General features: G+C 48.6%; 1 protein-coding gene across 1 annotated transcript in view; it reads left to right on the top strand.

Annotated features, from left to right (window-relative positions):
- The first annotated feature begins 23625 nt into the window (after window positions 1-23625).
- The window catches only part of MAN2A1 (mannosidase alpha class 2A member 1), a 168654-nt gene continuing 165427 nt past the window's right edge, over window positions 23626-26852 (top strand). The window contains exon 1 of the mRNA XM_044275947.1: window positions 23626-24154. Coding sequence (XP_044131882.1) covers window positions 24020-24154 — 135 coding nt within the window. The 5' untranslated portion in view covers window positions 23626-24019. The remainder of the gene's footprint in view (window positions 24155-26852) is intronic.

Here is a 26852-nt window from a genome sequence, read left to right as displayed (position 1 = left end):
GAGCTGGATGCCCAGCTCATATATATAGGAGGTCTGTGGCTTCAGTTCCTTGCTTGGTCCTCCTGTGTTCACATGCTTCCAAGACTGCTGCTGCTTCTGGTTTCTGATCCTGGCCTCGTCTGACTACCCCGTTGGTTCCTGATTCCGGCCTCGTCTGACTACCCCGTTGGTTCCTGATTCCGGCTTCGTCTGACTACCCCGTTGGTTCCTGATTCCGGCTTCGTCTGACTACCCCGTTGGTTCCTGTTCCTGGCTTCGTCTGACTACCCTTCTGGTTCCTGACCTCTGTCTCCGCAAGACCCTGCTTCGGTTTAGCCATCCGTTCGGACTTTGCTTACGGCTTGCTCTTCAATAAAACCTTCTTATTTTCCACTTATCTCTTGTTGTACGTCTGGTTCATGGTTCCATGACATTAGGACCAAGCCATGAATTCTGACGGTACAGGGCCACCCTCGCTACCTACGCTGGTTGCCAGACTTGATCAGCAGGATCACCTGTTGGGTCGGTTCGCTGTGGCGTTGCAAACCCTGCTTGAACGCACGGCTCATTTAGCTTCCGTTGCCGATGGGTCGGTTGTCGCTCCTGGGCCCGCTCCTACTGCCGCTCCGGTTGTTGCGCCAGAGTCTACCCTGACACCTGTTGCTGCGCCTGTGGTGTTTCAGGGTATGACCGGTTCTGCCCCCCTTCCACAGCGCTTTGGGGGAGAGCCAACTCAGTGCCGAGGTTTCCTTAACCAGGTGGGCATTTACTTCGAGTTGCTGCCACATGCCTTTCCTACTGAGAGATCAAGGGTGGGCTTCTTGATCTCGCTGCTCTCGGACAAGGCCTTGGCCTGGGCCAGCCCTTTATGGGAGAACAACAATCCGGTGGTTGCCGAGTTTTCCGGTTTTGTTGCTTCTCTTCGGAAGGTATTCGATGTGCCGGCTCGTGCTGCCTCTGCTGCGAAGCTCCTTATGTCCATCAGACAGGGTTCACGATCCGTAGCTGAATACGCCATTGAGTTTCGTACCCTGGCAGCAGAGGTGGGCTGGAATAATGAGGCTCTGGTCGCTGCTTTCTCTCATGGTCTCTCGGATGCCTTGAAGGATGAGGTTGCAGCTAAGGACCTACCAGTGGAGCTCGAGTCTCTTATTTCTTTCCTGATTTTGATTGACACCAGACTCAGGGAGAGACCTTCCTTTAAGGAGAGCCTGCGGAGGTCTCCTAACAGATTGGCGCCTACGTTTGCTGTCCCACCCGTGCCTCCCTCTCCTCCCACGCCTCCTGGGGATGACTTGTCTGGGGGTGAACCCATGCAGCGGGGGTTTGCTCGCCTGTCTGAGGGGGAGAGGGTACTCCGGAGACGCGAGGGCCGATGCATGTACTGTGGTCTCGGTGGGCATTTTCGGTTGGCATGTCCGAACCGTCCGGGAGAACGCTCGCACCTGAGGTCCTGTCGGGGGCAGATCTTGGGTGGAGTCTCCTCGTCCCCGGTTTCCCGTGTTGACAAACCACTGATCACGGTTGTCCTCTCCTGGGTCGGGGGCTCGGTGACGACCCAGGCGTTGGTGGACTCTGGTGCTGGTGGTTTGTTCATTGATAGAGTGTTCGTTGCCACCAAATCCATTCCTCTGCAGCCTCGAGGTTCCCCACTGGCTCTTGAGGCGATAGACGGCAGACCCCTTCTGCCGCCACACGTGACTCATGAGACCCTTCCAGTGGGGATAGCCATTGGTGCCGTTCACAGAGAGTCGGTCTGTCTCCAGGTTATTTCGTCTCCACACTACTCGGTGGTCTTGGGGTACCCCTGGCTCCAGAAGCATAATCCGACTTTCGATTGGAGATCGGTCGAGATCCTCTCGTGGTCACCGCAGTGTGGGGCTAGTTGCATCCATGGGCCTGTCAAGTTGCTGTGTACTTCCTCGGACTCTCTGTTGCCTCCTGAATACGAAGAGTACCGGGATGTATTCGATAAGGTGCGCGCGGTTGCCCTACCTCCGCACCGCCCATACGATTGTGCCATAGAGTTACAATCCGGTGCCGTTCCTCCTCGTGGCAAAGTCTATCCACTGTCGGTAGCGGAGAATGAGGCCATGGAGGAGTACGTGAGGGAGGCGCTTTCACGCGGACACATTCGCAAATCCTCGTCCCCGGCAGGGGCTGGATTTTTCTTTGTGAAAAAGAAGGGCGGCGAGTTGAGGCCTTGCATCGATTACAGGGGTCTCAATCGCATCACGATCAAGAACGCTTACCCGATACCCTTGATTTCCGAGCTGTTCGATCGCCTCAAAGGGGCCACGGTCTTTACCAAACTCGACCTGAGGGCGGCATATAACCTGGTAAGGATCAAGGCGGGCGATGAGTGGAAGACCGCGTTTAACACCAGGACCGGTCATTATGAATCCTTGGTTATGCCCTTTGGGTTGTGCAATGCGCCCGCAGTCTTCCAGGAATTCATCAACGATGTTTTCCGTGACCTGTTGCAGCAGTGTGTGGTGGTCTATTTGGATGACATCTTGGTATATTCTGCATCCATGGAGGCCCACATTCTGGATGTCAGACGAGTGTTGCAACGCTTACGAGAGAACAAGCTGTTCGGTAAGCTTGAGAAATGCGAATTTCACCGATCCCAGGTAACCTTCTTAGGTTACATCATTTCCGCTGAGGGGTTCTCCATGGATCCTGAGAAGGTTTCGGCTGTCTTACAGTGGCCCCAGCCCAGTGGGCTTCGTGCCCTGCAGCGCTTTTTGGGCTTCGCCAATTATTATCGGAAGTTCATCAGGGACTTTTCCATGCTAGCCAAGCCTCTCACGGATCTGACCAGGAAGGGCAGTAATCCTCAGGTCTGGCCGCTCGAGGCCATCCGAGCTTTTGAGGCTCTAAAGTCCGCCTTTGTGTCGGCTCCGATTCTGTCGCATCCCAACCCTGGGTTGTCTTTTGTCCTCGAGGTGGACGCGTCTGAGACGGGAGTAGGCGCCCTCCTGTCTCAGCGTAGAACACCAGAGGGTCCTCTGCTTCCTTGTGGGTTTTACTCCCGGAAACTGTCTTCCGCAGAGTGCAACTATCAGATTGGTGACAGGGAGTTATTGGCCATCGTGCAGGCCCTTAAAGAATGGAGGCACTTGCTCGAGGGCTCGGTGGTTCCGGTTCTCATCCTGACGGACCACAAGAATCTGACCTACCTCTCTGAGGCCAAGAGATTGACACCACGTCAGGCCAGATGGGCTCTGTTCTTGTCACGTTTTAATTACGTGGTCTCCTACCTACCCGGCTCCAAGAACATCAGAGCGGATGCCTTATCACGGCAGTACTCCGAGCTGTCCGGGGAGGAGTCGATTCCGACTACGGTCATACCCCCGAATCAGATCCTGGCCGCTATTCGCACCAGCCTGACTTCTCCTCTGGGTGAGCAGATTTTGGCGGCTCAATCTGGTGCTCCCTCTGGGAGACCCAACGGCAGATGTTTTGTGCCTGAGGAGTTGCGCACTCGGTTGTTGCGAACCTACCATAACTCCAAGGCCGCGGGGCACCCTGGAAAGAATCAGCTGTCCTGGGCGGTTTCACGTCTGTTCTGGTGGCCTTCTCTACGTTCCGACATCGCCGCATATGTAGCGGCATGCTCCGTTTGTGCCCAGAGTAAGTCCCCTCGGCACCTTCCGTTGGGCCTTTTGCAACCCATAGCCACCGGGGAGCGTCCATGGTCACACCTGGGGATGGATTTCATTGTGGACCTCCCTGCATCCCGAGGCCATACGGTCATTCTCATGATTGTGGATCGGTTTTCCAAAATGTGCCACTGTGTTCCTCTCAAGAAGTTACCCTCTGCACAAGAGTTGGCCTCGATTTTTGCCAGGGAGGTCTTCCGGTTGCACGGTTTGCCCAAGGAGATTGTGTCGGATCGGGGGAGTCAGTTTGTGTCCAGGTTCTGGCGCGCCTTTTGCTCCCAGTTGGGGATTCATCTCTCTTTCTCCTCGGCCTACCACCCTCAGTCCAATGGGGCCGCAGAACGATCCAATCAGGCCTTGGAGCAATTCCTTCGTTGCTATGTCTCCGATCACCAAGACAATTGGGTTGACCTCCTGCCTTGGGCTGAGTTTGCCAGGAACACGGCGGTGAACTCTTCCTCTGGGACGTCTCCCTTCATGGCCAATTATGGGTTCCAACCTGCCGTGTTACCGGAGGTATTCTCTCCCCAGGATATTCCGGCTGTGGAGGATCACCTTTCCGTCCTACGTGCTTCTTGGGTACAGATCCAGAGGTCCCTTGAGGTCTCTGCGCAGCGCCAGAAACTCCAGGCTGATCGCAGACGAGCGCCCGCTCCTTCCTACCAGGTCGGAGACCGCGTATGGTTGTCCACCCGCAACCTCAACCTTCGAGTGCCCACTCCCAAGCTGGCGCCCCGCTTTGTTGGTCCCTTCCGAGTGCTTCGCAGGGTAAACCCGGTAGCCTATGCCCTTGCGCTTCCTCCTGGCATGCGGATCTCCAACGTGTTTCATGTCTCCCTGTTGAAGCCACTGGTGTGTAATCGTTTCACTTCCTCGATTCCTCGGCCTCGTCCGGTCCAAGTGGGCAATCGTGAGGAGTATGAGGTGAGCAATATCCTGGACTCACGCCTGGTCCGCGGCCGGGTGCAGTTTTTGGTCCATTGGCGTGGTTATGGTCCAGAGGAGCGTTCCTGGGTTCCCTCCGCAGATGTCCATGCTCCTGCTTTGCTCCGAGCCTTCCACGCACGCTTCCCTCAGAAACCGTTCCTTACTCCGCGGAGGAGGGGCCCTTGAGGGGGAGGTACTGTCATGGTCTTACCTCCTTGCTGTTCCCTTCGTTTGACATGTGCTGGCGGCCATCTTGGTTTCTGGGTTTTCTTGTAGCCTCCCACCCTGCGGCTCCTCCTTCCCACTGGGAGGAGCTGGATGCCCAGCTCATATATATAGGAGGTCTGTGGCTTCAGTTCCTTGCTTGGTCCTCCTGTGTTCACATGCTTCCAAGACTGCTGCTGCTTCTGGTTTCTGATCCTGGCCTCGTCTGACTACCCCGTTGGTTCCTGATTCCGGCCTCGTCTGACTACCCCGTTGGTTCCTGATTCCGGCTTCGTCTGACTACCCCGTTGGTTCCTGATTCCGGCTTCGTCTGACTACCCCGTTGGTTCCTGTTCCTGGCTTCGTCTGACTACCCTTCTGGTTCCTGACCTCTGTCTCCGCAAGACCCTGCTTCGGTTTAGCCATCCGTTCGGACTTTGCTTACGGCTTGCTCTTCAATAAAACCTTCTTATTTTCCACTTATCTCTTGTTGTACGTCTGGTTCATGGTTCCATGACAGAAGGATCCTGTTCTCCCAGCCCTACTGTAGAGAACAAAACTATTATACAGAGCCAATTGAATTAAATATACAGACACCTTCTTATACCAGTGTCTGGTTCTGCAGGAAAGTAGATAAGGAGCCAACATCTGGTCATTGAAGTCCACCCCTCCCATGAGCGAATTATAGTCGTGGACACAGAGGGGCTTTTCAATGACACTGGTTGCTCATTTAATTTGGATTGTCATGTCTGCGTGAATGGAGGAGAGCATGTAAATGTCACGCTTTTTTCTCCATTTCACCGCAAGCAGTTCTTCATTACACAAGGTAGGCCTCTCCCCCCTTGCAAGACGGGTGGTAACGAGCCGTTGGGGGAAGCCCCTGCGACTAGGTCGCGCGGTGCCACAGCAGCCAATCTGTTCTAGGAACAAATGCCTGAGGAGGGGCACACTTGTGTAGAAATTGTCCACATAAAGATGGTACCCCTTGCCAAATAAGGGTGACACCAAGTCCCAGACTGTCTTCCCACTGCTCCCCAGGTAGTCAGGGCAACAGAGCTTATACAATTTGACCCCATACCGGGCGCGCTTGCTTGGGATGTATTGTTTGAAGCCAAGGAGCCCGGTAAAATGTATAAGGGACTCATCTACGCAGATGTTTTGCTCAGGGGTATACAAATCTGCAAATTTGTTGTTGAAGTGGTCTATGAGGGGCCAAATTTTGTGGAGCCGGCCAAAAGCTGGGTGGCTTCTGGGATGGGAGGTGCTGTTATCACTAAAGTGCAGGAAACGCAGGATGGTCTCAAATCATGTCCTGGACATGGCAGCAGAGAACATGGGCATGTGATGAATTGGGTTCGTGGACCAATATGACCGCAATTCATGCTTTTTGGTTAGACCCATGTTGAGGAGAAGGCCCAGAAAAATTTTAAATTCGGAAAACTTGGACGGGTTTCCACCGGAAAGACTGGGCATAATAGCTTCCCGGGTTGGCGGCTATAAATTCAGTGGCATATCGGTTTGTTTCTGCCACAACTAAGTCCAAGAGCTCTGCAGTCAAGGACAGCTAAAAAAATCCCAGGGCCGAACCAATCTGAGCTGTCTCAACCCGAACTCCAGACTGGGCGGTGAAAGGGGGAACTAATGGTGCGGCTGAAGTTGGGGACTGCCAATCAGGGTTTGCCAGCACCTCAGGGACTCGAGGGGGTCTACGGGCCTGTCTGTGCGGTGGCTGCGACGGGGTAACTATTGCATGTGCCACCGTACCAGCTTCAACTGCCATTCTGGTGCTCGTCACTTCACCATGTTGTACGGCAGTGCTGGTACTAGGTCCAGGGTGGGCTGCGCTGCTGGTGTATGCCTCACCACGTAATCCAACAGCGCCAGCCCCACTCTGCTGCCCTTGACGCGGATCCTGCGCAACCTGTGGTCTAGCAACACGGGGCCGGGTACGCCTGGTGCTATCAGGGACCTCAACCTCCTCGTCCGAACTTTGGGTCAGACAGCCACTGCTTTCTACAGGTTCATATTCTGACCCACTAGATTCATCAGATGAGGGTTCCCATTCCTCATCCGACTGGGTCAGAAGCCTGTAGGCCTCTTCAGAAGAATACCCCTTGTTTGCCATTTGGTCAACTAAATTTAGGGGGTATTCCCTGAGACTACCCAAGAAAAAAAGCAAGCCTGTCTTACAAATTGGAGGCTAGCGAAGTACCGGAGACCGCTGCGATTGATAAAAAATATCAAAACTGATTTTTTTTTTTATCGCCGCAGCGCTTGTAAAGTGATTGTGCAGTGATAAAAAAAAGCATATTTTTTTGTCACTGCGGTGGGGCGGGCGTGGGTGAACGCACGTGTGGGCGACCGATCAGGCCTGATCGGGCAAACACTGCGTTTTGGGTGGAGGGTGAGCTAAGGTGACACTAAGGCCTCATGCACACGACAGTTTTTTTTCACGGTCCGAAAAAACGGGGTCCGTGGGTCCGTGATCCGTGACCGTTTTTTCGTCCGTGGGTCTTCCTTGATTTTTGGAGGATCCACGGACATGAAAAAAAAGTCGTTTTGGCGTCCGCCTGGCCGTGCGGAGCCAAACGGATCCGTCCTGAATTACAATGCAAGTCAATGGGGACGGATCCGTTTGAAAATTGAGCCACAGTGTGTCATCTTCAAACGGATCCGTCCCCATTGACTTACATTATAAGTCTGGACGGATCCGCTTGCCTCCGCACGGCCAGGCGGACACCCGAACATAACTTGAAGCGTCCCCATCACCATGGGAACGCCTCTACGTTAGAATATACTGTCGGATATGAGCTACTTCGTGAAACTCATTTCCGACAGTATATTCTAACACAGAGGCGTTCCCATGGTGATGGGGACGCTTCAGGTTAGAATACACTGCAAACTTGGTACAAGACTGCCCCCTGCTGCCTGGCACCACCCGATCTCTTACAGGGGGATATGATAGCACAATTAACCTCTTCAGGTGCGGCACCTAAAGGGGTTAATTGTACTATCATATTCTCCTGTAAGAGATCAGGGCTGCCAGGCAGCAGGGGGCAGACCCCCCCCTCCCCAGTTTGAATATCGTTGGTGGCACAGTGTGTGCCCATCGCCCCCCCCTTCCTCCCTCTATAGTTAAAAATCGTTGGTGGCACAGTGTGTGCCCATCGCCCCCCCCCCTTCCTCCCTCTATAGTTAAAAATCGTTGGTGGCACAGTGTGCGCCCACCATCGCCCCCCTCCATCTTCCCCCCCCCCATCATTGGTGGCAGCGGAGTTCCGATCAGAGTCCCAGTTTAATCGCTGGGGCTCCGATCGGTAACCATGGCAACCAGGAAGCTACTGCATCCCTGGTTGCCATGGTTACTTAGCAATAGTACAATTGTAGAAGATTCATACTTACCTGCCTGCTGCTGCGATGTCTGTGACCGGCCGGGAGCTCCACCTACTGGTAAGTGAAAGGTCTGTGCGGTGCATTGCTAAAGAACTGTCACTTACCAGTAGGAGGAGCTCCCGGCCGGTCACAGACATCGCAGCAGCAAGCAGGTAAGTATGATTTTTAACTATAGAGGGCGGAAGGGGGGGGGGCGATGGGCACACACTGTGCCACCAACGATTTTTAACTATAGAGGGAGGAAGGGGGGGGGGCCATGGGCACACACTGTGCCACCAATGATTTTTAACTATAGAGGGAGGAAGGGGGGGGCGATGGGCACACACTGTGCCACCAACGATTTTTAACTATAGAGGGAGGAAGGGGGGGGCGATGGGCACACACTGTGCCACCAACGATTTTTAACTATAGAGGGAGGAAGGGGGGGGGGGCGATGGGCACACACTGTGCCACCAACGATATTCAAACTGGGGAGGGGGGGTCTGCCCCCTGCTGCCTGGCAGCCCTGATCTCTTACAGGAGAATATGATAGTACAATTAACCCCTTAAGGTGCCGCACCTGAAGAGGTTAATTGTGCTATCATATCCCCCTGTAAGAGATCGGGTGCTGCCAGGCAGCAGGGGGCAGTCTTGTACAAAGTTTGCAGTGTATTCTAACTAGAAGCGTCCCCATCACCATGGGAACGCTTCTGTGTTAGAATATACTGTCGGAAATGAGTTTTCACGAATTGAGAACTTAGATCAGAAAAAGCTTTTATGCAGACGGATCTTCGGATCCGTCTGTATGAAAGCAACCTACGGCCACGGATCACGGACACGGATGCCAATCTTGTGTGCATCCGTGTTCTTTCACGGACCCATTGACTTGAATGGGTCCGTGAACCGTTGTCCGTCAAAAAAATAGGACAGGTCATATTTTTTTGACGGACAGGATACACGGATCACGGCCTCGGCTGCAAAACGGTGCATTTTCCGATTTTTCCACGGACCCATTGAAAGTCAATGGGTCCGCGAAAAAAAACGGAAAACGGCACAACGGCCACGGATGCACACAACGGTCGTGTGCATGAGGCCTAATACTATTATAGATCTGACTGTGATCAGTTCTGATCACTTACAGATACTATAAAAGTACAAATGCTGATTAGGGATACGCTAATCAGCGAATCAGTGACTGCGGTGCGGTGGGCTGGGCGCTAAACTATCGCTAACTACCTAACCAAGGGGCCTAAACTATCAGTCAATGCCAGGGGAAAAAAAAGTGACAGTTTACACTGATCAATTTTTTCCCTTTCACTAGGTGATTGACAGGGGCGATCAAGGGGTTAATTGGGGTGCTGGGGGTGATCTGGGGCTAAGTGTAGTGTTTGGTGGCTACTCACTGTGATGCCTGCTCCTCTGCTGAGACCAACCGATGAAAAGGACCAGCAGAGGAGCAGGGAAGCCATTTAACACCTTTAAGTATAAAGTGTTAACCGGCTTCTGATTCGATTTTTTAAAAATCATCAGCCTGCCAGCAACAATCATTGGCTGGCAGGCTGATGACGAAAAACTCCTCTAAATTTTGCCGGCCCACGATGCGCATGCGCGGGCCGGCTATGCCCGAAATCTCGCGTCTCGTGAGATGACGCACCGGCGCATCTCCCCGGAATAACAGGGCCGCCGCCAGGACGCAATCTTGCGTACAGCGGTCCTGTAGTGGTTAAGTGTTGTGTACAGGCACAGTAATGTGTACAGGAGTGATATGCCATTTTACAGAACAATCCTGCAAAAAAAGAGGGTTAGGGAGTATTATGTACAGGCACAGTATGTACAAGAGTCATACGTACTGCAGGCACAATGTGAACAGGTTTTGTACAATATACAGGGGCAGGAAAATGCACAAGCATGGTAACAAGCAGTATTCTGCGGTTTTATCTGCCCTCCAAAATTCCGGAACACTTGCATTTTTTCCCATTGACATGCATTGACATTCCCCGAGTGTTCCGGCAAAACGGATCCGGCATTGCGGTCTATGCCTGCTCAGGCTGCAAAAAATTAGAAAAAAATAAATGTCGGATCCGTTTTTCCGGATGACACCGGAGAGAAGGATCCAGAATTTCAATGCATTTGTCATACAGATCAGGATCCTGATCCGTCTGACAAATGCCATCAGTTTCCATGCATTTTTACGGATCGGGAAGGCAGCGCTGTATAAGTGCACTAAATAAATAAATAATAAATAAATGAGAGCATCAGATCATTATGTACCCAGCCAGCAATCATGAGGAGGACTCGGTTGGTCTAATGGGAAATTTCCCTGTAGGGTGTATAGCCAGTCCACCCTGATGTCTCCTTTTTGGGGAATTCACTCCTGGTTTTGGCCTCCAAAACTGCATGCAGAAACCTGACCTTGTGGCCGTACCCTAAGGAGGGCCATAACTGGAATGTCCTGTAATCACAGCTAGTCTTCTTTTATGGGTGCCTTTAAACACAGTGCTATCCCTGCAGTAAAGATTTCTACTATAATTAATGAGTTGCAAAACAACTCTGGTTCAGCTAGACTGTAACACTGGGGGTGGCTGTGCTCCAGGCAACACAGGGAGGTGAAGAACATTCCACGCTTATCCATGTGATTTAAAGTGTAACTGCCATTCCATTTTTATTTGTGTTAGGCCTCATGCACACGACCGTTGTTTGGGTCCTCATCCGAGCTGCCGTTTTTGCCGGCTCGGGTGCGGACCCATTCACTTTAATGGGGCCGCAAAATATGCGGACAGCAGTCCGTGTGCTGTCTGCATCCGTGGCTCCGTTCCGTGGCCCCGCTAAAAAATTATAACATGTCCTATTCTTGTCCGCGCTTTGCGGACAAGAATAGGCATTTATATTGCCGGCGCCAGGGGCTGACTGGCAACTTTTGGCCCAGGGGGCAAGTAACACCCAGAGGCCCACTGAGCCCCCATCCCCCCGCCCCCCCTCATTTGGTCAGCCATGTAAATTAGAACACAGTAAAACAAAATAAACTAGGCATGCTCCGATATATCGGCCGCCGAAACACATCAGCCGAAAATTGCATTTTTGGTATAATGCCGAAAGTGTCATTTTCTGGCTGATACAGTGTTGCATCCGTGTATTCTCTCCTCCCCGCTGGGCGCTGCTCTGTGTCCCCCCCCATGACACTTGATGACTTTTGCAGGAGAAACTGTATATTGTGTGGCACAGTGTAGGCTATATGTGTATAACATAAACATATTTCATTTGAAAACTTACAGTTACTTGACCCTTGGGGATCTCGGACGCCACTTCCACGCTTTGGCCGGGGGCTCGGCGGAGCTGATGTTGTGTTTTATCCTAATGAGAAAGATTTCATAATAAGGATTTGGAGAAGGGGCAGAGGGGTCACAGAGCAGGGAGAGGCTGGGGCTGCTACTAGGGGGTCATACCATGGGGGAGTAATAAAGCCCACCATAATGCCCCACCCCCCCAGTAGAAATAATTCTCCTTATAATAGACAGTGCACAAAATACCCCCTTGTAATATCCCCAGTTGAGCTAATGTCCCCATAGTGCCCCCTATAATGTGCCAGTAGCCACATAGGGCCCCCCTATAATGTGCCAGTAGCCACATAGGGCCCCCCTATAATGTGCCTGTAGCCATATGCCCCCCCATAATGTGCCAGTAGCCATAGGTCCCCTATAATCTGCCAGTAGCCATAGCCCCCCTATAATCTGCCAGTAGCCATAGCCCCCCCTATAATCTGCCAGTAGCCATAGCCCCCCCCTATAATCTGCCAGTAGCCATAGCCCCCCTATAATCTGCCAGTAGCCATAGCCCCCCTATAATCTGCCAGTAGCCATAGCCCCCCCTATAATCTGCCAGTAGCCATAGCCCCCCCTATAATCTGCCAGTAGCCATAGGTCCCCCATAATGTGCCAGTAGCCATAGGTCCCCTATAATCTGCCAGTAGCCATAGCCTCCCTATAATCTGCCAGTAGCCATAGCCCCCCCTATAATCTGCCAGTAGCCATAGCCCCCCCTATAATCTGCCAGTAGCCATAGCCCCCCCTATAATCTGCCAGTAGCCATAGCCCCCCCTGTAATCTGCCAGTAGCCATAGGTCCCCCATAATGTGCCAGTAGCCATAGGTCCCCCATAATGTGCCAGTAGCCATAGGCCCCCCCTATAATCTGCCAGTAGCCATAGGCCCCCCACTAATGTGCCAGTAGCCAGATAGGGCCCCCCCACTAATGTGCCAGGAGTAGCCAGATAGGGGCCCCTCTATAATTTGCCAGGAGTAGCCAGATTGTGCCCCCCTGCCCCCCACCCCCCTCATAAAGTGCCAGCCCAGTAGCCAGATTAGGGGGGGCCCCCCTATAATGTGCCAGGAGTAGCCACCACTAGCCAGATTGTGCCCCCGTGCCCCCCTCATAAAGTGCCAGCCCAGTAGTAGCCAGATTAGGGGGGCCCCCCTATAATGTGCCAGGAGTAGCCACCACTAGCCAGATTGTGCCCCCTGCCCCCCACCCCCCTCATAAAGTGCCAGCCCAGTAGTAGCCAGATTGGGGGGGGGCCCCCCTATAATGTGCCAGGAGTAGCCACCACTAGCCAGATTGTGCCCCCATGCCCCCCACCCCCCTCATAAAGTGCCAGCCCAGTAGTAGCCAGATTAGGGGGGGGGGCCCCTATAATGTGCCAGGAGTAGCCACCACTAGCCAGATTGTGCCCCCGTGCCCCCCACCCCCCTCATAAAGTGCCAGCCCAGTAGTAGCCAGATTAGGGGGGCCCCCCTATAATGTGCCAGGAGTAGCCACCACTAGCCAGATTGTGCCCCCTGCCCCCCACCCCCCTCATAAAGTGCCAGCCCAGTAGTAGCCAGATTGGGGGGGCCCCCCTATAATGTGCCAGGAGTAGCCACCACTAGCCAGATTGTGCCCCCATGCCCCCCACCCCCCTCATAAAGTGCCAGCCCAGTAGTAGCCAGATTAGGGGGGGGGCCCCCCTATAATGTGCCAGGAGTAGCCACCACTAGCCAGATTGTGCCCCCGTGCCCCCCACCCCCCTCATAAAGTGCCAGCCCAGTAGTAGCCAGATTAGGGGGGCCCCCCTATAATGTGCCAGGAGTAGCCACCACTTGCCAGATTGTGCCCCCTGCCCCCCACCCCCCTCATAAAGTGCCAGCCCAGTAGTAGCCAGATTGGGGGGGGCCCCCCCATAATGTGCCAGGAGTAGCCACCACTAGCCAGATTGTGCCCCCATGCCCCCCACCCCCCTCATAAAGTGCCAGTCCAGTAGTAGCCAGATTAGGGGGGCCCCCCTATAATGTGCCAGGAGTAGCCACCACTAGCCAGATTGTGCCCCCTGCCCCCCACCCCCCTCATAAAGTGCCAGCCCAGTAGTAGCCAGATAGGGACAGAAATAAAGAAAAAAAGAAAAAATGTCAGTCAGACATACTTACCTCCCTGCTTCTCTGGACTACTCCGGTCCCGCCTCCAGCCAGGCGCCAGCACACACTGCATACTGCAATCACTTTACGGCAGCAGCTCAGTTAGGCCGCAGGACCGGCGCAGGTGGCGCGATGACGTCATCGCGCCGATGACGTCATCGCGCCGCCTGCGCCGGTCCGGCGGCCTGTCTGATAGGCTGCCGCAACACGCCTCCACTGCTCCCCTGCTCCCCGTCTCCCTGGCATAAAGCGGATGTTTATTCCGGCCCGGCCGGCCGGGACAGCAAGCCAGGGAGGCCCGGGGGGCAATTGCCCCCCTGCCCCCCGGCCCAGTCCGCCCCTGGCCGGCGCCCATTCCATTCCACAAATTGTGTAAGGAAACACAGGTGGCTTCCATTTTTTGCGGATCCACGGATTGTGGACCACAAAAAACGGAACGGTCGTGTGCATGAGGCCTTATGTGTAGGGGCAGTGATACCGACCCGTTTTGTAATATACTTTAATTACTGAAATCATACATTTCTGTTAGAAAAATAGCTCTAAAGTGACCCATTTTGAGCCTCAGCCACGCTCCTCGTCTTCCGATCACTGCAGGGGCCCGGCAGTCCCTGGTAGTCCCTGATGCGAAAAAAAGCCATTTTGTCACCTTACATCACTAAAAGTGTAATAGCAAGCAAATTCATATGCACCACAAAATTGTAACAATCAAACCGTCATCTCATACTGAAAATAATGAGCACCTACACAAGACACCCAAAAAATAAAAATAAACTATGGCTTTCAGAATATGGAGACACAAAAAAATCTTTTTTTTTTTTTTATGCTTTATTATGTAAAACTGAAACAAACAACAACAAAAAAGTTTGGTATTGTTGCGTCCGTAACAACCTGCTCTATAAAAATAGCTCATAATCTAACTTGTCAGATGAACGTTGTAAATAAAAAATTAAAAAACGGTGCCAAATCAGCAATTTTTTGTTACCTTGCCTCACATAAAGTGTAATATAGAGCAACCAAAAATCATCTGCACCCTAAAATAGTACCAACAAAACTGCCACCTTATCCCGTAGTTTCCAAAATGGGGTCACTTTTTTGTAGTTTCTACTCTATGGGTGCAACAGGGGGTCTTCAAATGTGACATGGCAGGTTAAAATTATCCCAGTGAAATCTGCCTTCCAAAAACCATATGGCGTTCCTTTCCCTCTGTGCCCGTACAGCAGTTTACAACCACATATGGGGTGTTTCTGTAAACTACAGAATCAGGGCAATAATTATTGAGTTTAGTTTGGCTGTTAATACTGGCTTTGTTAGCGGAAAAAAATGATTAAAATGGAAAATCTGCCCAAAAAGTTAATTTTCATATCCATTTTCAATTAATTAGTGTGGAACACTTAAAGGGTTAACAAAGTTAGCAAAATCAGTTTTGAATACCTTCAGGGGCTTAGTTTCCAAAATGGGTTCATTTTTGGGTGGTTTCTATTATGTAAGACTGAACTGGTCCTTAAAAAGTGGGTTTTAGACATTTTCTGAAAAATTTCAAGATTTGCTTCTAAACTTAAAACCCTTCTAACGTCCCCAAAAAATAAAATGGCATTCACAAAATGATCCAAACATGAAGTAGTATTTTTTTTATAAATAAAAATGAAATATTTTGATACAAATTTACCACTGTCATGAAGTACAATATGTGACGAGAAAACAATCTCACAATGGCTTGGATAAGTAAAAGCATTTTAAAGTTATCACCACATAAAGTGACACATGTCAGATTTTCAAAAATCAGTCTGGTCCTTAAGGTGAAAAATGACCCGGTCCTTAACCACTTCAACCCCGCTAGCTGAAACCCCCTTAATGAGCAGGCCACTTTTTACACTTCTGCACTACACTACTTTCACCGTTTATTGCTCGGTCATGCAACTTACCACCCAAATGAATTTTACCTCCTTTTCTTCTCACTAATAGAGCTTTCATTTGGTGGTATTTCATTGTTGCTGACATTTTAACTTTTTTTGTTATTAATCAAAATTTAATGACATTTTTCACTTTCAGCTGTAAAATTTTGCACAAAAAAAACGACATCCATATATAAATTTTTCGCTAAATTTATTGTTCTACATGTCTTTGATAAAAAAAAAAATGTTTGGGCAAAAAAAAATGGTTTGGGTAAAAGTTATAGCGTTTACAAACTATGGTACAAAAATGTGAATTTCCGCTTTTTGAAGCAGCTCTGACTTTCTGAGCACCTGTCATGTTTCCTGAGGTTCTACAATGCCCAGACAGTACAAACACCCCACAAATGACCGCATTTCGGAAAGTAGACACCCTAAGGTATTCGCTGATGGGCATAGTGAGTTCATAGAACTTTTTATTTTTTGTCACAAGTTAGCGGAAAATGATGATTTTTTTTGGATTTTTTTTTTCTTACAAAGTCTCATATTCCACTAACTTGTGACAAAAAATAAAAACTTCCATGAACTCACTATGCCCATCACAAAGTACCTTGGGGTGTCTTCTTTCCAAAATGGGGTCACTTGTGGGGTAGTTATACTGCCCTGGCATTCTAGGGGCCCTAATGTGTGGTAAGTAGTTTGAAATCAAAATGTGTAAAAAATGACCTGTGAAATCCGAAAGGTGCACTTTGGAATGTGTGCCCCTTTGCCCGCCTAGGCGGCAAAAAAGTGTCACACATCTGGTATCGCCGTACTCAGGAGAAGTTGGGGAATGTGTTTTGGGGTCTCATTTTACATATACCCATGCTGGGTGAGAAAAATATCTTGGCAAAAGACAACTTTTCCCATTTTTTTATACAAAGTTGGCATTTGACCAAGATATTATCTCACCCAGCATGGGTATATGTAAAATGACACCCCAAAACACATTGCCCAACTTCTCCTGAGTACGGCAATACCAGATGTGTGACACCTTTTTGCAGCCTAGATGCGCAAAGCGGCCCAAATTCCTTTTAGGAGGGCATTTTTAGAAATTTGGATCCCAGACTTTCGGGCCCCTAAAAAGCCAGGGCAGTATAAATACCCCACATGTGACCCCATTTTGGAAAGAAGACACCCCAAGGTATTCAATGAGAGGCATGGTGAGTTCATAGAATTATTTTTTTTGGGCACAAGTTAGCGGAAATTTGATTTTTTTTTGTATTTTCTCACAAAGTCTCCCTTTCCGCTAACTTGGGACAAAAATTTCAATCTTTCATGGACTCAATATGCCCCTCACGGAATACCTTGGGGTGTCTTCTTTCCGAAATGGGGTCACATGTGGGGTATTTATACTGCTCTGGCATTTTAGAGGCCCTAAAGCGTGAGAAGAAGTCTGGAATATAAATGTCTAAAAAATTTTACGCATTTGGATTCCGTGAGGGGTATGGTGAGTTCATGTGAGATTTTATTTTTTGACACAAGTTAGTAGAATATGAGACTTAGTAAGAAAAAACAAAAACAAAAAAAAAAACAATTTCTGCTAACTTGGGCCAAAAAAAATGTCTGAATGGAGCCTTACAGGGGGTGATCAATGACAGGGGGGTGATCAGGGAGTCTATATGGGGTGATCACCCCCCTGTCATTGATCACCCCCCTGTAAGGCTCCATTCAGACGTCTGTATGATTTTTACGGATCCACAGATACATGGATCGGATCCGCAAAACGCATACGGACGTCTGAATGGAGCCTTACAGGGGGGTGATCAATGACAGGGGGTGATCAGGGAGTGTATATGAGGTGATCACCCCCCTGTCATTGATCACCTCCCTGTAAGGCTCCATTCAGACGTCCGTATGCGTTTTGCGGATCCGATCCATGTATCCGTGGATCCGTAAAAATCATACGGACGTCTGAATGGAGCCTTACAGGGGGGTGATCAATGACAAGAGGGTGATCAATGACAGGAGGTGATCAGGGAATCTATATGGGTGATCACCCGCCTGTCATTGATCACCCCCCTGTAAGGCTCCATTCAGACGTCCGTATGTGTTTTGCGGATCCGATCCATGTATCCGTGGATCCGTAAAAATCATACGGACATCTGAAGGGAGCCTTACAGGGGGGTGATCAATGACAGAGGGGTGATCAATGACAGGGGGTGATCAGGGAATCTATATGGGTGATCACCCGCCTGTCATTGATCACCCCCCTGTCAGGCTCCATTCAGACGTCCGTATGTGTTTTGCGGATCCGATCCATGTATCCGTGGATCCGTAAAAATCATACGGACATCTGAATGGAGCCTTACAGGGGGGTGATCAATGACAGGGGGGTGATCAATGACAGGGGGTGATCAGGGAATCTATATGGGTGATCACCCACCTGTCATTGATCACCCCCCTGTAAGGCTCCATTCAGACGTCCGTATGTGTTTTGCAGATCCGATCCATGTATCCGTGGATCCGTAAAAATCATACGGACGTCTGAATGGAGCCTTACAGGGGGGTGATCAATGACAGGGGGGTGATCAATGACAGGGGGTGATCAGGGAATCTATATGGGTGATCACCCGCCTGTCATTGATCACCCCCCTGTAAGGCTCCATTCAGACGTCCGTATGTGTTTTGCGGATCCGATCCATGTATCCGTGGATCCGTAAAAATCATACGGACATCTGAATGGAGCCTTACAGGGGGGTGATCAATGACAGGGGGGTGATCAATGACAGGGGGTGATCAGGGAATCTATATGGGTGATCACCCACCTGTCATTGATCACCCCCCTGTAAGGCTCCATTCAGACGTCCGTATGTGTTTTGCAGATCCGATCCATGTATCCGTGGATCCGTAAAAATCATACGGACGTCTGAATGGAGCCTTACAGGGGGGTGATCAATGACAGGGGGGTGATCAATGACAGAGGGTGATCAGGGAATCTATATGGGTGATTACTCGCCTGTCATTGATCACCCCCCTGTAAGGCTCCATTCAGACGTCCATATGTGTTTCGCGGATCCGACCAATGTATCCGTGGATCCGTAAAAATCATACGGACGTCTGAACAGAGCCTGACAGGGGGGTGATCAATGACAGGGGGGTGATCAGGGAGTCTATATGGGGTGATCAGGGGTTCATAAGGGGTTAATAAGTGACAGGGGGGGGGTGTAGTGTAGTGTAGTGTTTTGTGGTACTTTACACAGCTACCTGTGTCCTCTGGTGGTCGATCCAAACAAAAGGGACCATCGGAGGACCAGGTAGCAGGTATATTAGACGCTGTTATCAAAACAGCATCCAATATACCTGTTAGGGGTTAAAAAAATCACATCTCCAGCCTGCCAGCGAACGATCGCCGCTGGCAGGCTGGAGATCCTGTCTCTTACCTTACTATTATCCCCGGGCGCCCCTCCGTTCTCCCATTATAGGCTCCGGTACCTTTGCTCCTTAAGTTATAGTACGCGGGTCTTCCCTTGTCCTGTGGGCGTCTCCTTCTCCTAGGCTGTAGAGCTGGCCAATCGCAGCGCACAGCTCACAGCCTGGGAGGTTTTTTTCTCCCAGGCTGTGAGCTGTGCGCTGCGATTGGCCAGCGCTGCAGCCTAGGAGAAGGAGACGCCCACAGGACAAGGGCAGACACCGCCTACTATAACTTACAGAGCTAAGATACCGGAGGGCATAGCGGGAGAACGGAGCGGCGCCCGGGGATAATAGTGAGTGCAGTGAGATCCCCGGGCGCCGCTCTACATGTCAGCATACTCAGTTCACATAGTTTATACAAGGTCCTCTTTAAGGAGTTAAAAATAGCTACCAGGGTCTTTCAGGAAAAAATGAAAGAAAAAAACCCCTAACCAGATCCACTCGAATGCATGGGGACATTCACTGCTTGAACTTGTTATTCACTGAGCGCAGGAGGACCTGCACTCCCAGCACTGTGACGTCATGGCGCTTGGGAACGTTAAGTCCTGCGGCAACCAGTGAATAACGAGGGTAAAGAGGAGAGAATGTGGATGAGGTAAAATGGACCAACAGCCGAAGAATGGTTTTTAGCAGCCTTTTTTTTTTTTCACTGTCGTTTGAATGTAGCCTAAATCCATGTTCCCATGTGGTGCTGTGTAATGTATGTTATACTGAACCCCATTCCCATCTGGTGGAAAAAAATAATAATAATCCATGTCGATTTTAGGGCAAGCTGCATATTTCTTCTGGATGTTGTACTCTGAGTGAAATTAGCTGCACAAATTGCATGTGAAATATGTACAATAACATACGTGTCCAGCAATAGTAATATTCATATACTGCAGCTATGGTAACACCAATGATTCCTTTAAATAACTTCTCTCAAGCTAATATATCTCATGCATTTTTCTATTGCTTGTATGTTTTTTTTTCCGTTTATTTGTGGTGAAGTGTTGTCTAAGGTGTGTGGCGTCTTTTGAGGGTGTTTGCAGTCATGTGACCACAATCAGTGAAGACAGGTGCAACCTTCCCTACAAATATCGTCATTTTAATGTCTTACGATGTCACGAGTAAGGGCTTGAATTGTTTTCGGTAGCCCGAAACGCGTAGACAAGACTTTTTTGTAAACTGGATGTGTTTTTACAGCAAGCAAAAATAAAAGTTTTCCTTTACTGAAGTGGAGCTGGATCTTTGGACTTTTTGGATTTGTGTTTGCCCGGTTCCTGACACGGGCCTTCCGTGCTCACAGGTGAAGGTGGGACAGGTGAGAGCTGCTGAATTTTCCTTTTTCATGTATAGGTGTATACAGTAAGTATATAGATAGGTGTGTGTGTAGGTATGGTATCATGTATAGATATATACAGTAAGTATATAGATAGGTGTGTGTGCAGGTATGTAACATGTATAGGTCTATATAGTAAGTATATAGGTAGGTGTGTGTGTAGGTAAGTAAGGCTAGTTTCACACTAGTGGCACATACCTCCGGCAGACTGTTCTGTCGGGTGAACAGCCTGTCGGATCCGTCCTGCTGCTAGTGACCGTGTGCCTCCGGACTGCCGCTCCGTCCCCATTGACTATAATGGTGGCGGCACGGGGCAGAGTTCCAGCAGCGCACAGCGACATGTACGATATTTATTCTGGCAGCCTCTCGCCGTGCCCTGCCGTGCCTCCACCCCGCCCCCATAATAGTCAATGGGGACGAAGCGGCAGTCCGGTCATTAGCGGTCATTAGCGGCAGGACGGATCAGGCAGGCTGTTCACCCGATGGAACAGCCTGCCGAAGGTCCGTGCCGCAAGTGTGAAAGTAGCCTAACATGTATAGGTATATACAGTAAGTATATAGATAGGAGTGTATGTATAGGATTGTGTGTAGGTATGTAACATGTATAGGTGTATACAGTAAGTATATAGATAGGAGTGTGTGCAGGTATGTAACATGTATAGGTGTATACAGTAAGTATATAGATAGGAGTGTATGTAGGTATGTAGCATGTATACAGTAAGTATATAGATAGGAGTGTATGCAGGTATGTAGCATGTATACAGTAAGTATATAGATAAGAGTGTGTGTAGGTATGTAACATGTATAGATATATACAGTAAGTATATAGATAGGAGTGTGTGCAGGAATGTAACATGTATAGGTGTATACAGTAAGTATATAGATAGGAGTGTGTGTAGGCATGTAACATGTATAGGTGTATACAGTAAGTATATAGATAAGAGTGTGTGTAGGTATGTAACATGTATAGATATATACAGTAAGTATATAGATAGGAGTGTGTGCAGGTATGTAACATGTATAGGTGTATACAGTAAGTATATAGATAGGAGTGTATGTAGGTATGTAGCATGTATACAGTAAGTATATAGATAGGAGTGTATGCAGGTATGTAGCATGTATACAGTAAGTATATAGATAAGAGTGTGTGTAGGTATGTAACATGTATAGATATATACAGTAAGTATATAGATAGGAGTGTGTGCAGGAATGTAACATGTATAGGTGTATACAGTAAGTATATAGATAAGAGTGTGTGTAGGTATGTAACATGTATAGATATATACAGTAAGTATATACTGTAGATAGGAGTGTGTGTGCAGGTATGTAACATGTATAGGTGTATACAGTAAGTATATAGATAGGAGTGTGTGCAGGAATGTAACATGTATAGGTGTATACAGTAAGTATATAGATAGGAGTGTGTGTAGGTATGGTAACATGTATAGGTGTATACAGTAAGTATATAGATAGGAGTGTGTGTAGGTATGGTAACATGTATAGGTGTATACAGTAAGTATATAGATAGGAGTGTGTGTAGGTATGGTAACATGTATAGGTGTATACAGTAAGTATATAGATAGGAGTGTGTGTAGGTATGGTAACATGTATAGGTGTATACAGTAAGTATATAGATAGGAGTGTGTGTAGGTATGGTAACATGTATAGGTGTATACAGTAAGTATATAGATAGGAGTGTGTGTAGGTATGGTAACATGTATAGGTGTATACAGTAAGTATATAGATAGGAGTGTGTGTAGGTATGTAACATGTATAGTAAGTATATGCTGTAGATATGAGTATGTATAGGATTGTGTGTAGGTATGGTAACATGTATAGGTGTATACAGTGTAGGTATGGTAACATGTATAGGAGTGTGTGTAGGTATGGTAACATGTATAGGAGTGTGTGTAGGTATGGTAACATGTATAGGTGTATACAGTAAGTATATAGATAGGAGTGTATGTAGGTATGGTAACATGTATAGGTGTATACAGTAAGTATATAGATAGGAGTGTATGTAGGTATGTAGCATGTATACAGTAAGTATATAGATAGGAGTGTATGCAGGTATGTAGCATGTATACAGTAAGTATATAGATAAGAGTGTGTGTAGGTATGTAACATGTATAGATATATACAGTAAGTATATAGATAGGAGTGTGTGCAGGAATGTAACATGTATAGGTGTATACAGTAAGTATATAGATAGGAGTGTGTGTAGGCATGTAACATGTATAGGTGTATACAGTAAGTATATAGATAGGAGTGTGTGTAGGTATGGTAACATGTATAGGTGTATACAGTAAGTATATAGATAGGAGTGTGTGTAGGTATGGTAACATGTATAGGTGTATACAGTAAGTATATAGATAGGAGTGTGTGTAGGTATGGTAACATGTATAGGTGTATACAGTAAGTATATAGATAGGAGTGTGTGTAGGTATGGTAACATGTATAGGTGTATACAGTAAGTATATAGATAGGAGTGTGTGTAGGTATGGTAACATGTATAGGTGTATACAGTAAGTATATAGATAGGAGTGTGTGTAGGTATGTAACATGTATAGTAAGTATATGCTGTAGATATGAGTGTATGTATAGGATTGTGTGTAGGTATGGTAACATGTATAGGTGTATACAGTGTAGGTATGGTAACATGTATAGGTGTACAGTAGGTATATGCTGTAGATATGTGTGTGTGTAGGTATGTAACATGTATAGGTGTATAGTAAGTATATGCTGTAGATATGAGTGTATGTATAGGAGTGTGTGTAGGTATGGTAACGTATAGGTGTATACAGTGTAGGTATGGTAACATATATAGGTGTATACAGTGTAGGTATGGTAACATGCATAGGTGTATACAGTGTAGGTATGGTAACATGTATAGGTGTATACAGTGTAGGTATGGTAACATGTATAGGTGTATACAGTGTAGGTATGGTAACATGTATAGGTGTACAGTAGGTATATGCTGTAGATATGAGTGTGTGTAGGTATGTAACATGTATGTGTAGTGAGGGGTATACAGCCCACAGATATACCGTGTGTGGAGCCCGGTTCCAGCACCGTCTACAGGTACAGGATATTCCAGGGCTCAGTAGTTTTATGCCCTTGGACACACTGGGCTTCTTACTGCCCTCACACACATCACGTTATTAACCCCTGCAGTACACAGGACTTCTGCTCCGCCGCACGTCACACACAGCAGGGTAGGAGGACAGGGACCCCAAATTGCCAAACCTCGGGGGGCGTGGCTGCTCCTAAGACCTAGTTCTGTGACGTCACCACACTCCCTTCGCTGGGCCGTACAATTGTATGACGCGTCCTTAGGACATGGGAACCCCGCCCCTTCCTGTAAGCCCCGCCTCTCGGTGGTTACAATTTGAAGCCGCTGGACGGAGTTGTGGAGCGGTGGCCGTGACTGAGGCAGCGGGACACGCCGTGACGTGATTGGTATCTCCTCCACTGGGCGCCGAGTCCGTGCCAGGAGTGGAGAGCACTCTGCGGAAGTCCCGGAGCGCTGCTATTTGGGGAGGGAGGGGGACTTGTGCCCCGGCGCTTTTCCTGTACTGAGTGCAGCAGGAACTCCCTGCCTGGTTCGGATAGGTGCAGCCCTCATGGGGCGGAAAGTTGGAGCCGTCAGTGTGTGACCTGTGGAGCAGGAGCATGTGACCCTGGTGCCCGGGGCAGGTGTGACGAGGGGGCACTGCCTGGCGGAGTGTGAAGCGGGCGCCGAGGAGCTGTGTGTTTGGACTGGAAGATGAAGCTGAGCCGGCAGATCACGGTGCTGGGCAGCGCTATATTCTGTGTGGTCATCTTCTCCTTGTATCTCATGCTGGACCGGGGGCAGTTTGACCAACCTCAGAACCCCCGCAGAGAAGGAGCCTTCCCAAAGGTGAGACTGATCCCATGGGTGCTGCTGGGGGGTTATCTAGTGATAGGTGTCATGTCATTGAGGTGCCCCCCACTGATGCCCATCTACACTTGGCTGGTGTCATCTCTTCTAAAGTCATGTGTAGCCCAAGTTATCTCCAAGCAGTGCCATTCCTTCTTGTGCGGGTCACAGCTGGTGGCCAAAACACCTAAGATCAGGGTAGTCAAGAAGTAGCCTCCTCAAACATACCATGAAGACCTCACTGATCCTGAGAGAGCTGCGTGTTTGGCCTGCTCCCCATGGTGGACACCCTGTGCTTATATAGAAAGCCCATCTAAGGCTGCTAGATTACCTGTGGTCTGAGGCTCGTTCCAGGCACAGTTCTACAGTGAACTTCCCTGATGCCTGTCATAAAGATGTTTTTTCTGTTACCATTTATTATCTTGTATTCTGATTTTTCTGCCCCCCATTACCTCTCTGCATGGAGTACAGGGCTGACCTCTTGTCTTCTGGACGATGTGGGACAGCTGGTGTCTACTCAGTCCTGGCACTTGTCATGATAACCTAATAAAACTGCTGGCCTGGGAAATTCAGAGTATACTGTACCTATAAGAAGTCCTACTCTATGAACCTGCCCCTTTAGGACTAGAGTGTTCTTTATTGTCGGCTGTCAGCCCACGCTGGATGTCTTCCACCTTCCAGAGATGAGGTCTATGTGGAGTTAAAGGGTACGGCCACACTGTCAGGTTTCCTGATGCAGTTTTGGCAGTCAAAATCAAGCGCGAAATCAAAAAAGTGAAGTTGTACTTCTTATTCTGTTTGCCCTTTTTATGAACCACTTCTGGTTTTGGCATCCATAAACGTGGCCGTACCCTTCGACTCCACATAGACCTCATTGCTGCCAGGTGGAAGATGTCCAGTTTGGTTTCGCAGATGACAGCTGACAACCCGTGCAGGTCCATGGGCTAGGACTTCTTATGAGTCCAGGCAGGCAAGTCTATGTACTTGTTTGGTGGTTCTACCTGTTTTGTTTTGTTTGTTTTCTTCTCCCTGGGAAGGCTAGTTGATGATACTTCACACTTCTTTCTGGGATTGTCCTCCAGCTTCTCCAGATACACTTGAAAATATCTGGATAGAAAGTTTTGAGGACTGGCTTGCCTTTTGCTTTATTTCAGTATGAAGTTCTCATTTATTAGTTTATATTCTTATTTTTCTGTTGTAGCTTATGCCTGGATGTTTGTTCTCTCCACTTGATTTGTTGCTGCAATATGTGCTCCAGAAATGTAGTTTTTATTTGATCTTTTGCACGTGTTGTCAGTAGGGGAGATCTCCTAATATTGTCACAGCAGTGTACCGTGTTCTTCAACATGGCACATTCCCTGCTGAAGTATATGGCACAGACCTGGTCTCAAACCTTGTCAGATGTGTTGCTCCACTACCTCTGAAGCCCCGTTCCTACAAAGATGCATGTGTGTCAGAAAGCTGGAGTAAATACATTGATAAACCTCCCCAGTGTGTGAACTTTCTAGCAGTTGGCCTTTGGAGCAGAACAGTATATAATCTGAATGGGCACCATAAAGTGTTTTCTTATGTCTCCAACACTTTGTCTGGTCTTGAAGTAGATATTACAACCATGAAGTAACACTGACGTGTCTCTTGATACCCGTCGCTCAGGTGCCTCCTCTTTGCTGCTGGTTGCTTGTCCTGGTTAGAACTGCTCTGCATCTGTAGTAGAAGCAGAAATCTTCCAGTTCAAAGCTAATTTATGTTCGCTTGAGCGCGAGTCTTGTGGTTTGTAGACGTTCTCTGTGAGCAGAGAGGATTTAAGGATTGCTATTGATTTTGCAGGATTCTAATATGTGGATGATGGGCATTCCCTCTTGGATTCAGCATAAGCTTGTCGCCCAAAAACAAGCCGAATACTGCATGTGCTTCTCTTGGTACTATGCAGAATTTTACAGCTCGCTATGGAGCATCGGGTTTTGTGAACTGTGATTTGTAGATGTCAGAGTATCTTAAAAGGGGTTGCCTTAAAAAAATGTATTATATAAATATTATTTAAAAAAAATATCTGAAAGCCTCATGAACCAGACTGGAAAGAGGTGTCTTCACACACATCAGATTTTGTTGCAGCTAAATATCCTTTCCATTCACTTGAATAAGGCTTGCAGAAATCCATGTGCTCTGCAGCCAAAGCAACCCCATTTAGATGAATGGAACTGATGTTCAGTTGCCGAAATTTCTGCAGCGTGTGAAGGCACCCTAGGGGGGGTCAGTGCCTGTGACCTAAAAGATCCTGAGCCAGCTGACCGCAGATGTGATGGATGTGCTTAAAAGGGAATAGGTCATTTTCTGATGACACGTCATTTAAATCGCTTTTTTTAAATGTATATTCAAAGAATTATTGATGATGCTTTTTTTTTTTTTTTTCCGACTGGCTGTTCTGGCAGCGTAAATGTGAAAGAAGACAAAGCCTGATGCCATGGTGTGGGCAGATCACTTTTCAGCAGTCATCTCCTGATCATCATAGGCAGGATTAGAATGACAGATAACACCTCTGTATAGGTAACACAGGATCCACCATTCACAGTAGGCCTCCTGACTTCTGCACAGGTCATAGAGCAGTGGTGGCGAACCTATGGCACGGGTGCTAGAGGCAGCACTCCGAGCCCTCTCTGTGGGCACCCTGGAAAAAGTCTCTGGTGTACCAATATGCTTT

This window comes from Bufo gargarizans, chromosome 1, assembly GCF_014858855.1.
Source record: "Bufo gargarizans isolate SCDJY-AF-19 chromosome 1, ASM1485885v1, whole genome shotgun sequence".
In the NCBI taxonomy this organism is placed as follows: Eukaryota; Metazoa; Chordata; class Amphibia; order Anura; family Bufonidae; genus Bufo; species Bufo gargarizans.
The sequence above is the reverse complement of the archived record's forward strand: the minus strand, read 5'-3'. Positions and strand labels throughout refer to the sequence as shown.